General features: G+C 38.8%; 1 protein-coding gene across 1 annotated transcript in view; it reads right to left on the bottom strand.

Annotated features, from left to right (window-relative positions):
• LOC148110031 (uncharacterized) overlaps positions 1-14,156 on the bottom strand; it is a 99,110-nt gene that overhangs the window by 62,403 nt on the left and 22,551 nt on the right. The window contains exons 4-5 of the mRNA XM_087861940.1: positions 13,437-13,538; positions 910-1,020 (exon numbers count right to left, since the gene is read on the bottom strand). Of these exons, the coding sequence (XP_087718066.1) occupies positions 910-1,020; positions 13,437-13,538 (213 nt within the window). The remainder of the gene's footprint in view (positions 1-909; positions 1,021-13,436; positions 13,539-14,156) is intronic.

The raw sequence follows: 14,156 nt of genomic DNA, 5'->3' as shown, positions 1-14,156 counted from the left end.
ACCCTCAAGCATGATGGCATCATGAGAAAGGACAAGCAGTACTTACCATTCAGCAGGTTATACTTATGGCACATGTGGCCTATACCGAATGCACACATTTTTATACCTCAGCGCCTGAGAACACATTTCAGGAGCACGGAGCTATGTATGCAGCCCTTGGGAGGCCAAGAATAGGACACCTTGCCAAATAATCCCTGGATGGAACCCAGCATTTACCAGTTGTATATTTTTAGGTCTGTGGGGAGATAAGGATTTGTAACATGGTGTCCAAGAAAGTAACTTGTGTTGCAGAGAGGAAGATGCGAGTGGATACAGGGTAGGCATGGGCACGTATAACTACTGTTCTCTTGGTGGTTCCATGTGTGTCAGAATTGCTTTAAAGGCAGGCCTTAAGTGGCCCTAGGAGAATCTGTAGAAGCTTAGATTTGTGATTTCTTTCTTTCTTCCTCTCTCTTTTTTTAACATTAATACCCCGAGGCTCTTTACTCTAAAAACTGATGGAAAGAAAGAAAAGAAAAGAAAAAAAGGAGGGAACAAAGAGGCAAGGGAGGGAGAGGAGACAGGAGGAAGGAAGGAAGAGAAACGGTAAATAATTCTCCTAGTGAGAATATCATTACAATGACAGTTTTTCATGGCAAGGAGTTTAAGGACACGTGTTTGTAATCAATAGAGCACATTTTGCGGCCATTTCCTTGTCTCACTTGTGTTGCTGGCCATCGATACAGAAGGAACGTGGGGACAGAAACATGATTTAATTCCTATAAAATACCATGTTGATGACAAGGTATTAAAGGCAGCCTCCGGGAGAGGTGCCTTTGCACCCCCTGTGCTGCACGGTCGACTCCCCCGGCGTACCAAAGCTCTGTGTGGCTTCAGGGTAGCTCTGAGCTCCGTGGCCGGCCCACCTACCTCTCCTTGCAAGGTGCACGGCCTCTGCGTGCTCCACGCTGGTGACCTCTGTGCCGTTGACAGCCAGCACCACGTCTCCAATCTGGAGCCCGGCTTCCTCAGCGGCGCTGTCTGTAAGTGGACGGACAACAAGGGTCTCATTGAGGAGGGGTCCCAAATTGAGTGCCCTGCTGTTTGTCCTCTTTTTAAAAGGCTCTTTCTCTAAAAGGCCTTTCTTTCCAACTTTAGACAATTGCCTCTGTCATTAATAAGAAGGAAAATGCTATCCTCGCAGCCTCCCTTTCATTTCCTGGACGCAGTTTCTTTGCACATTCAGCCAGGCGTCTGCATGGCCTCTTTGCAATATAATAGCCAGGCTGCTCAGAAACTCAATCTATTCATCCACCAGAAGGTTGAACGGCTAGTTCTCATTCCTTCGTTGCTGCTAGGTCTCTTTGTAACCCTGAGAAAATCACTTAACCTCAATATCTTCATCCGTAAAAAGGGGATGGGGGCAGTGCTTCTCTGCAGGATTGTTGAGGGAACAAGTAATTGAAATACTTATGAAGTTGTGGCAAAAACAGATCTTGGAGTAGTTGGGAAAAAAAAAAAAAGAAATAAAGAGCTGCTTTTACTTTGATTGTAGAGGCTCCTTTCTGAGCCACCTCAGAAAGGAAACCAAAAATAGTCTAAGCCTTAGGATTTAGGCTTCGGAAGGTGGGGAGGACCTCTCCTGAGGCTGTTTATTTTATCTCCTGGTTTTCTAGCATCTGCGTTTACTGTAACATACCTAATATTTCTAAGGGTAAGAAAGGGCGTAATAAGCCATTTCAAGGTTAATTCATTTTAAGTAAGCTCTCCCATATATTGGACAAAGATTCTTTCTGTAGCAGTTTAAATCCTTTTTTTTTTTCTTTTTAACATTAGCTTTAGCCTATTTCCTTTTTTATGGTCTTTAATGACTCTTGTTTAAATTTTTTTAAGTTTTTAACTTAAAGTCCAGTATAGTTAACATATCATGTTATTTTAGTTTCAGGTGTACAATGCAATGAGTCAACAATTCTGTACATTACACGGTGCTCATCACAACAAGTGCACTCCTTAATCTCCATCACCTGTTTCACCCACCCCCCCCCACCTCCACCCGCCTCCCCTCTGGTAACCATCAGTTTGTTCTCTGTAGTTCAGAGTCTGTTTCTTGGTTTGTCTGTCTGTCTCTCTCTTTTCATCCTTTGCTCATGTGTTTCTTAAATTCCATACATGAGTGAAATCATATGCTCTTTGTCTTTCTGTGACGGACTTATTTCATTTAACATTACGCTCTCTGGCTCTAACCATGTTGTTGCAAATGGCAAGATTTCATTCTTTGTTATGGCTGAGGAATATTCCATTGGACACTTGGGCTGCTTCCATATCTTGGCTGTTGTAGATAATGCTGCAATAAACATAGGGGTGCATATATCTTTTCAAATTAGCGTTTTTTTATTCTTTGGGTAAATACCCAGTAATGCGATTACTGGATCATAAGGTAGTTCTATTTTTAACTTTTTGAGGAACCTCCATACTGTTTCCACAGTGGCTGCACCAGTTTGCATTCCCACCCGCAGCACAAGAGGGTTCCTTTTTCTCCACATGCTGGTCAACACTTGTTGTTGCTTGTGGTTTTGATTTTAGCCATTCTGACAGGAGTGAAGTGATATCTCATTGTAGCTTTGATGTGCATTTCCCTGATGATGAGTGATGTTGAGCATCTTTTCATGGGTCTCTTGGCCATCTGGCTGTCTTCTTCAGAGAAATGTCTGTTTGTGTCTTCTGCTCATTTTTAAATTGGATTATTTGTTTTTAGTGGTTTTTTTGGGGGGTTTTGGGTTTGGTTTGGTTTGTTGTTGAGTTGTATCAGTTCTTTATATATTTTGGATACTAACCCTTTATTGGATATGTCATTTGCAAATATCTTCTCCCATCAGTAGGTTACCTTTTCATTTTGTTGATTGTTTCCTTTGCTCTGCAGAAGCTTTTTATTTTGATGCAGTCCCAACAGTTTCTTTTTGCTTTTATTTCCCTTGCCTCCGGAGACATATCTAGAAAAATGTTGTTCTGGCTGATATTAGAGAGATTGCTGCCTGTGCTCTCTTCTAGGCTTTTAATGTTTCAGGTCTCGCATGTAGGTCTTTAATCCATTTTGAGTTTATTTGTGTGTATAGCGGGGAAGAAAGTGGTCCAGTTTCATTCTTTTGCATGTAGCTGTCCAGTGTTCCCAACACCATTTGTTGAAGAGAATGTCTTTTTCCCCACTACATATTTTTGGTCACAAAAAAAGGATTAAAGTCATCCAAACTGATAAGGAAGAAGTATTTTACTATTTGCAAAGGATGTGGTACTATATAAAGAAAACCCTAAAGATTTCACCAAAAAACTACTAGAAATGATAAATGAACTTAGTAAAGTAGCAGGATACAAAATCAATGTACAGAAATCTGCTGCATTTCTCTACACTAATAATGATGCAGCAGGAAGAGAAATTAAGAAAGCAATCCCATTTATAATTGCACCCAAATAATAAAATACCTGGGAATAAACTTAACCAAAAAAACCCTATAAAACACTAATGAAAGAAATTGAAGATGACACAAAGAAATAGATATTCCATGCTCATGGATTGGAAGAATAAATATTGTTGAAATGTCTATATTACCCAAAGCTATCTACACATGTAATGCAATCCCTATTAAACTACCAACAGCATTTTTCACAGAGTTGGAACAAGCAATCCTAAAATTTGTATGGAAACCACCAAAGATGCCAACTGGCCAAAGTGATCTTGAAAAAGAAAAAAAAAAAAAAAAAAAAACCACAAAAAACTGGAGGTATCACAATTATAGACTTCAAATTATGTTACAAAGCTGTAGTAATCAAAACAGTATAGTACTGGCACAGAGATAGACACATAGATCAATAGAAGAATAAAGAGCCCAGAAATTAACCCACAATTATGTGGGAAATTAATTTTTGACAAAGGAGGAAAGAATAAGCAATGGGAAAAAGACTGTCCCTTCAACAAATGGTGTTGGGAACACTGGACATCTACATGCAAAAGTATGAAACTGGAACACTTTCTTACACTATACACAAAAATAAACTCAAAATGAATTAAGGACCTAAATGTGAGACTGGGAAACATAAAAATCCTAGAAGGAAGCACGGGTAGCAGTTTCTTTGACATCAGCCATAGCAACATTTTCCATATCTTCTTTTCTTAGGTCTTAGTGCTGGGTGCATGCTCATGGACTTGCATTATGCAACAATATTCAGCTGTCATTATCTAAAGTGTCCTCAAAGACTTTTAATATTAAAGCATGACTCAATTGGTGAGGTAACATGACTTTGAGTATTTTTAGCAATGACTATGGTTTGTCTAAGTCTCTTTATAATAGTAGGGGAGGTCTTCTGTACTTGAATAAGTAATGGTCAATCAATGTAGGAAGGTTAAGTAAAAAGTAATAATTGATATAGACTTCACTTACATAATATCATCCTTATAATAAATTAAAATCTCTTGATATGGTTGATCATTTGAATAAATTCCTTCCATAGTCTTAAAGGGCTCAAAGGACTTGCTCATGGCAATGCCTTCTGAATTGAATTCCAAAATGACAATATATGCCCAGAAACAAATTCTGACTAATTTTTGTACTCCCTGTGGTAACCATATATGATGTCTTATATATAGTAGTCTTCTAATAAACACATAGTGAATGAACAAATGGACGACCTAAAAATTATACCTTCAAGAAACTTAGAATTACACTGGGGAAGATAGGATATGCACGATCAAAAAGAAAAGTAACTTTGCAATCTGGTGAGTGGCAAGTGTAAAATAAGTAACAAAGATAATAGGTATTGTGAAACTTCAGAAAAGGGAATTCTCACTCCCCTCAGAGTAGTTAAGGAATGCTTTCCAAAGGAGGTGGAATTTTGTCTGACCTTGAAGAATGAAAAGATTCTCCTTAATGGGGAGTAATGAAAAGAACATGGTGGCAAAGACTGCTGGGTGTTCACAAACCCAATTCCTCTTCTGTCTGGGATCACAGTTGGATGGCTTTTTTTGGGCTCTCTTGCTGCTAGGTAGGCAATATGATTGAGCTCTCGCCACTGGAATGTGGATAGAAGTAGTGTATGCCACGTCCAGGCCTAGCCCATAAAAACATCCCATGGACCACGCTTCGTATTCTTTTCCCATCTTCCTACCAGATGTAGATGCTTTCAAGAACAAATAAGTTTGGATCTTGAAACATTACGTGGGGCAAAGCCACCCTCCAACCAAGAACATCCACACTGGACAATTAATGTGAGAGACTAACAAACCTTTATTATCTTAAGTCATTAATATATTTTTGTTGCCAAAGCTAGCATAACCTCAAACAGTCAGCGATCCATGAAGGAAAAGTTTTTTGAGCAAAGGTGCACGAGCAGAATGGTTTAAGAAATGCAAAAAATTTAGTGACTCAGAGCAACTAGAGCAGAGATTGTGGGTGGGGAGGGGCGGTGTGAGGATAAGGTTGGAAAGACAGCCAGTATGTAAAGGGTCTTGAATGTAAAGATGAATTTATACTTGATACTTCAACAATAGAGATCCATTGAAAAGGTTATGAGCAGAAAATATATATGCCGTGGTTTTTAGAAGATTAATTTAGAATGGGAAAAGATTAAGATAAGCAGATAAGCGAGGCTATTATTATTATTATAAGAATTAAATATAATCCTGCAATATGACTCTGGAAGCAAGAACTGAAAATGAATGGAAGGTGTAACATGCTGTCATAGGACCTAAAACTCTTCATCGCACTTATTTCCATATCTGCCTTTCTATCCCTAATGGAGTCTAAGCAGCTCAGGGGCAAGTAAAATTTCTTATTTATTTATTTATTTAGGTATTCCCCATGCCTCATAATCTCTGGCACGCAGTAGGGGCTTAAAAAAAAGTTGGCTGAATGTATGTGTTTGTTTTTTAATAAACTGAAATAATCATGGAAGAAAAAATTGAAAATGTTCATTGAGCTGGCAGAAAAATAACTTTGAAACCTGGGATATGAGAAGGGCCTGAGAAATTGATTTAGAATTTATAACCAAAGGGACAAGTGTAAGGAGAAAAATAAAGAACATTGAGGACAAAATCTTGAAGAATAAAGAAGAGCCGAAGAAGAACATAAAGAAGGTGCAGGTAGATCCCAGAGAACACGGAAGCAAGCGTATAAGATAAGTAAATGCAAGAGAAGAATTTTGAGATGGAGAGAATGGTCAACAGTTGTACAGTGACAGCATAAAAATAGCCACAAAGGTAGCATTTTGAATTCTAGTCGTTTCCAGAAGTCACGCACAAGGATCGAGGAGAAATGATTAAATCTCGAGATGGGAAAGTAAATGATAATGACATAATTTTAAGGAGTAGAATGGAAATGGAAGACAAATGTTTGAGCTCTTTGTGCTGATCAAGACATGTTCAATGGTTGACTAGATGGAGTCATAAACTGCTATAATCAAAGGTAGAAGACTTTGATAAAAGGTCTTCTATCCCAAGTAAACAACAACTTTTTGACTTGAATGACCCATCAATGTGGAAATAATTCATTTTTTAACAACTTTGTTAAGTTATAATTAACATGCCATATATTTCACCCTTTTAAAGTGTAAATTAAATGATCTTTAATATATTCACAGAGTTGTGCAACCCTCACCGCAATCTAATTTTAGATCAATTTTGTTGCCCCAGAAACTCCATAACCATAGCGGTCACTCTGTTTCCCCCAACCTCTCAGCTCTAGGCAACCACTAATCTATTTTCAGCCCCATGTCCTTGTCTATTGCAGACATTTCATGTAAATGAAATTGTACAATATTTATTCTTTTGTGTTTGGCATCATTCACTTAGCAAAATATTTTCAAGATTCATCCATGTTGTATCATGCACTATAATCCTTTTAATGAGTAATGTTTTATGACAAGGGTCTAGCACATTTTGTTTATCCATTCATCAGTGGACAGGAATTTGTGTTTTCAGTTTTTGGATAAATAATGCTGCTCTGAGAATTTGTGCACAGGTATTTTTGTGGACATATGTTTTCATTTATCTTAGGTATATACCTATGAGTGGAATTGCTGGGTCAAAGGGTAGCTCTGTGTTTAACTTTTTGAGGAATGAACAGACTATTTCCCAAAGTAGCTGTATCATTTTACATTCCCATCAGCATTGCATATGAGCGTTGTGGGTTTATCCACATTCTTGCCAATACTTGTTATTTTTGACTTTTTGATTATGGCCATCCTAGTGGGTATGGAGTGGTGTTTCATTGTAGTTTTCTTTTGCATTTCCCTGATGATTACTGATATTGAACATTTGTGTGTGTGTGTGTGTGTGTGCGCGCGCGCTCACGCACGTGTGCACATGTGTGCACTTATTGGCTATTTGTTCATCGCCTTTGGAGAAATCTCTACTCAAATCCTTTGCACATTTTAAAATTGTGTTATTCATCTTTGTATTATTTGGTTTCGCAAGTGAAAATGATCCTTGTTTGTAGAAAATCATTTCTGCAGTGTAACCCTTCTTGACAACTCATTTGATTGCTTTTAGCTATAATTATAGATTGTATTGACTATGTTCCCCTATTTTGCAATGCAACCTACAAATTTTCCCTTTATTAATCATCATGAGAGTTTGAGGCAGTAGGGCTTCTTGGAGGAGGAAGATATTTTAAGGTGGCCTTGTAACGTACCACAGTAGTGTGGCTGTTTTAGGGAGCAAATGGAAGTACATACATCCTACATTGCACAGGAAGGATTGAGGCGGAAGGAGAACAAGACCATGATTTTCCAAGTTTGTTTCCTTAACAGGATACTTGACTGCATAGTTTTGTGTTTATTATAAAGAGTTAAATGCTGAGCTACTCCATCCTTTGATGCATATTTACATATAATGGAGAAACTGAGAAACTTATAATTAAAAGGGGGGGGGCTTGTCCTTTCATTTAAAAAAATTGTACTATAACAGTAGCATTTTAAATTCTACAACTTCCAGAAAGATGGGCCTGTCCATAATTTCCTCTATGGTTTACCCATCCCTAAATGTATAGTTTTCTTTTCAAGTTTGCTTGGTATCAAAGTTGGAACATCTGTTTCTTTTGTTTATGCCAACAGATCTCATAAGCATTTAGGCTTTCAGAGAAAATGTTCATGCAAATGCCAGCCGGGTGTGGGCAATTAGTTATGTAAGCTACAAGCAAACTCCCTCTCTGTAGAGTTATGGGTAATCATTTCCATCCCACCTACAGGTCTCCCTGCTTTATCTTTTTATCCTCAGTGTGTAATTAAGCCTCTCTAGTGCATCCAGAACAATGTTTTGTGGTGTGAATGAGATTTTCAGAAGTGCTGAAAATACGTGTAATTTTAAAGTCCCTCAACCCCTCATTTAGCAGATTTGACTAGACAATGGATTTCAGAGGTTGCTCTTCAGCATTGAGGAATACATTTTAAAAAAAGAGAAGTAGACTCAGCAGCTACATGAATCCCTGCCAGGGCAGCACTTTCTGATGTTGAATAAAATCCTAGGTTAACTATGTATTGTACCATTTCTGCTACAGTAGAGATCCTTCAGCTTTTCCTATTTCAAAAACTCAGGGCGATGCAAACATTTTGATTTGTTTCCCATTTGAATGGATGCGATACAGTTAACTATCTCATGTGAACAGTTACAAAGGTATCAGAAAATAAAGAAATCACCACATTTTATTAAAATGCATTTAGTTATTTCATCTAGAAAGACAGGCATGAAAAGTGTTTTGGATATTTTGCAAAAACCTGACTCCACTCATCAAGTCAGACCTATTTGATTTTTAAAGGGTAGTCATTTTTATTTTCCTTCTGAGTTTTATTTCTTTGTTTAACACTAATCTTGTGAAGTCAGAGGTAGAAAGAAGAGAATAGGGGCAGGGAAAGAGGGACTGGGAGAGAGAAAATGGAGAGAAAGAACGAGATGAGAAAGTAGAATGGGAAGGTGGGAAATATCCATGAACACGGTCTCTATGAATAAACATTTATTTCCTTAAAGCCAGAGGTCTTTTAAAAACACAGTAAAAACTCAGAAGCCACTCTAAGATAAAAAGTTGCCTATCTTTGTGTCTATATAGAAATAATTCAGCCCACAATTATTTTTTGCTCTTGTTAAATTGAAGGACACTAAGGGGTCAACAAGGCTGACCCTGGCAAAATATGCAATTTTTATCTTTTATCACCTGAGTTCCTCTTCTGCTCCCCCCCCCCACTTTTTTGGTGTCTACTCTTCTACCTCCAAATTCCACCAACCTTTGGGTAAAACCCCTCTCTTCCTCAATCATTTAGGGATTTATTCACTAAATAATCAGTAATATATTTGATTAACTGATTAAACTTTAATTGAAAAAAATGAAAAAAACCTTCAATTGAAATTCATTCACATCAAAAAAGTAAAAATATATCCATGCATTTGCATTTTAATGTCTAATTATAGAAGAAAAAGGCTCTTTCCCCAGATGAAAGAATTTTCAGCTTAATAACTTGGCCCTTTGCTTTCCTATAAACATGTCAGATTCTCATTGAAAGATTCTTTTACCAATAAAACAAAAGCAAAAACAAAAGCAGCTGCTCTACTGGAATTTTAATCAGGACTCCATGTATAGATCAATTTAAGGAAGAATTGACATCTTTCAATATTAAGACTTAAAAAATGATACACAAGTTTTTCCTGCTATTAATTTAGGTGTTCTTCAATTTCTTTATCTTATTATTTTCAAAGTAATATTCATTATACCTTTATTAGAACTATCCTTATCAATATGCTTTTTTTTTTTCTTTCGTTCTAAGGGCCTTCTGTTCCATAACCTATATGGGGGTCTTAGATCTACACTGTCCAGACATGCCTCCACCTGCTACACTTTCTGATAGCCTCACCTCGCACTGAGGTTACATTCTCACCAGAAGTCACCAGTTCCAGCCAGTGACTGAATTTGGAGGGGGTACTGGAGCCAGGCTCTTTCTGGCCAAGGCAGGACTTCTCAAAAGTACACTCTTTGCTCTGGGGCTTCCTATCAGCCTGTCTCAGGATTTTTCAGAGCTACACTGCAGTTTGAGTTTCTAACTATGCAATCCTGATTCCCTCCCTGTCTCCCCTCACAGGTGCCAGACCTCCATTGTGAGGCCTTCAGAAACCTTTTTCTGCCTCTGTAAGCTCTCTTTCTTTTGTCTGTCATAGTGATTTCCTCCAGTCTTTTGCACAACTATTCTGATGTTCGTGACTACTTCTCAGACTACAGGAACTGAGAAAAAGGAACTCCTTTTATTACCTTAATGAAATTTGCATCATTTCCCTATTTACTCACGTTTCTGTAAGCCATGAGAAGGTGGGAAAATTGACCTTTGATTGGAAAAGAAGGAAAGGAGGGACGGGTAAAAAAATTGAGTACATTTGAAAGTGTCAGGGTGAGATTTCTGATGAATGGAAAATAGAGATGAGAAATAGTGAAGAGGATAAACCATACTTGCAAGCCTGTGACGCAGCCTCAGGCAGAAGAGAGAAATTCTAAATTGGATAAAAATGCCAAAATTTTTATTCTAACAGTAGACTAACCTGTAGTTCTATGATTATTGAATGGACTTTAATGACAAAACAGCAGTGCTTTTATTGTCTAAGAGAGATTACAGAAAATTAAGATCCATCCCAGAACTCACCCAGAGCAGCAAAGAATGGGTCTGTAAGGTAGGAAGCTTAATGGAGAGTATTGAAAAAAAGTTATTTCATGTACCACACTGAATCCTGCTCAACCGTAAACAGGTTTTTGAGATAATGTCAGTTCAACTGTGTGACTAAGAGGAGTTGCTTTGATTTTTAAGGTATTAAACATTTTTCTGAACAGTTGAGAACGGACTAAGTCAAATCAAGTCATGAAACATTCAAAGGCAGTTCCTTAATAAGAATAATGGGATTTTTAAAGAATGTGATTAGGTGGAAGTAATAAACCAAGAAGAGAAAACACCACCTTCGTGTGCCCTAGGTAATACTTGATTGGTTTTTGCGACTTGTCACTCGGTGGGTGCAGAGTGTCATGACGGCAGTATGACCTGAGGCGGAGTGGTTGTAGAGTTCCTTGAAGTCCTCTCACATCTTCATCTCTTCTCCATTATGCGGTGGCTTGGAGTAGGTAAAGCAGCATTATTCCACCCTCGAGTCTGGGGTGTGCCCTGGTTTCCTAGCAACTCTGGCAGGCAATGCTCTCCCCTTGCATTTGGCTTAAATGAAATAGTTCACATTGTTCCGTAGGGGCCCAAAAACCTGAGGACATTTGAGGGTTGAAGCCCATCCCCTCTCTCTTTATGACTCTGATGTGCCATGAGAAGGCTAGAACTGCTGAAATCGTTTTGAATCTAAATGGGAAGCTTGTAACACCAAGGAAATTGGGGTCAAAGAATTCATACCTTTGATGAAATTGAGCTACGGAAACAAATCAAACACCTGCGCTGTCTCAGAACCTTCAACTTTTGTGAGTCAATCAACCCCCTTCATTGCTTAAACCATTTTCAGTCAGATTTCTTTCGAGTTGCAACAGAGGGTCCTAACTGGTTTAAGTCATAGGGAACGAACTCTGTTTCCAGGCGTAGAAATTCTGAGATCTGAATCCTGGAGTTGTCATGATATAGTTGTATAACTTTAGGCCAGTTGCTTAACCAGTTTGAGCCTTCATATATTCATCCATTAAATGGAAGTGATAATGTCACGTTTCAAGTTCTGTTGCATAGATTACACGGGCGAACATATATCAAATGCCCTGCTCATATTGGTATCCAATGAATATGATGGCTTTCATGTTTAAAGTAAATTTAATTTCCATTTTGATATTATATGTAAGTAAATTTCCTTTTTAAAAAGCATCAATGAATGTGTAATAGATATCCAAGTTACTTAGTACTTAGTTAGTCCCCTCTTGCTTAAAGGAGACTAATCCTCTACATTACACAAAATCTATGCCATTGATCATCTGGTGTAAGTGGTAACTTGTACAAAGAACTTTCCTTAGGAGGGGTTCCGAAACTGTAAAACTTCCATGTTGCATTAGGAATATGTCACATTTGACTTAGATACTCAATATTTCTTTCCTCTATGCCCATGAACTGAGAACTGACTGGAAAATCCTGTTCATATAAAAAATACATGATTGTCCGAGCCCCCTGTTTCCTACTGGCGTCACCCAGGACTGTGGAATACTGGACTAGGAGGCAGCAATTTCATGTGCTCAGCTGCCACCCCTCCGGCCTCTACCAGAGCTGAGTAGTCCTCCACTGTTTTACAGATAGGAGAACACATTCCCAGTGGAATCACAGAGCATACAGTGGAGGAACACCTGAATGCTGACAAGCAAAGGAACATGAAACGTGACCCTGGGCGATAAGGGCACCAGAGAAGGAATCATGGCACCAGGACAAAGCAGGAGGGGTTGTAATCCTCCTCCCTTCCTCTCTGCCCCATGCTGCCCCAGCCTTTAGCCCTAAGGTTCTCACAGTCATTCAACAAGTATTTTGGAGCACCTACTCTGTTGCCTTAAGACACTGCACGAAGTACTGAGGATAAAATCATGTAAATAAAATGATGTAAAATAGTTTCTGACCTATGGGGACTATAATGTAGGTCAGAGACCCCTAGTGGCCCTGGGCCTCCCTCTGTGATAACCTCTTTAGGCCTCCCCTAATGCGACATGCACGTAGATATTTTTGTCTTATAGTCCTGCCAATCTTAGTCTTCTAGCTCCAATTTTCAAAGCATCGATCTCAGATTATTCTCCTGTTATATAGATCAGGGAGCAAAGGATCTAACTTTGATTAGCTATTTGTGAATTTCTTTTTTTTTTTTTTTAAGATTTTATTTATTTATTCGACAGAGAGAGAGACAGCCAGCGAGAGAGGGAACACAAGCAGGGGGAGTGGGAGAGGAAGAAGCAGGCTCATAGCGGAGGAGCCTGACGTGGGGCTCGATCCCAGAACGCCGGGATCACTCCCTGAGCCGAAGGCAGACGCTTAACCGCTGTGCCACCCAGGTGCCCCTATCTGTGAATTTCTAATTTGCTTGTTAGGAAATAAGGAAATCTGAAAAGCTGTAAGGGAAATAATTTAGGGGGTATGGAACTCCCCCCAGATAGATTGGCAGCTGCCTCCTTGTAAGACTGTTCTCTCCGGAGCTTCAGCCCTGTTTCACAGCTACGGGTAGGGCTCTTTTTAGGGAGACCAGTGCCCTCCAGCTACCAGGGGACCATGTTCCATCAGGAAAGCATGGTCCTTTAAAAAGTATTTGATCATGATGTGGGCACTTTAAATCACCATGAGTTTTTGATAAACTGAGATTTAGAAATTGCTTCTATTCATGTGTTTGGTTTATGGGACTATGATATCAGCCTTATTTATTATGTTGTGTGAGGCTTGATTGAGATAGTTGTTCTGGTCTGAACGAAAGCTGCTATAGTGAGACAACTTACTAGCATCCACTTCAGTTACCACGATTGGTTTGGAGAATTGAATTCGGAATCCCCACGGATAATCACCAGTTCCTTTGGACAGCTTCACGGTTCGTTCTCGAACTAACGAGGAAGCAAAGAGGGCATTCTTTTGAGTTACTCTTTAGATACCACAGATATGATTATAAAAGTAGTTAGTATTTATTGCTTGTTTATGACATGCCAGACCTAATAAAAATGTTTTAACCACTTACTAGTATTATCTAATTTAATCTTTATATCAGCCTATTATTACTTTTTTTTTTTTTTTTTTTGAGAGGAGGAAACTGAGACACGGTTTTTTGTTGTTTTTTTTTTTTTTTTTTTTTTTTTTAAGAGGGGGGAAGAGAAAATTAAGCAGGCTCCATGCCCAGTGCAGAGCCTGATGCGGGGCTTAATCTCATGACCCTGAGGTCATGACCTGAGCCGAAATCAGGAGTTGGATGCTTAACTGACCGAGCCACCCAGATGCCCCCAAACACAGAGACGTTAAACAATTTGCCTGAGTCACATGGTGAGTAAGGGGCAGTGCTCACCGCTCCAAAGCAGCATGACTCCCAAAAGGCAGCTGAGCCTGACAGGTCTGAGTCACTCGGATCCATAAACAATAGGACATTTGTTGCAAAATTATATGTGGAAATAAGAAAACGGAATCCTCAGCTGTACATTTAAGTCTTACAGGAACCCAGGGAAGCCTGAACA

The sequence above is a fragment of the Ursus americanus genome, chromosome 5 (genome assembly GCF_024610735.1).
Source record: "Ursus americanus isolate L20-20 chromosome 5, mUrsAme1.1.p, whole genome shotgun sequence".
Classification (NCBI taxonomy): Eukaryota; Metazoa; Chordata; class Mammalia; order Carnivora; family Ursidae; genus Ursus; species Ursus americanus.
The sequence above is the reverse complement of the archived record's forward strand: the minus strand, read 5'-3'. Positions and strand labels throughout refer to the sequence as shown.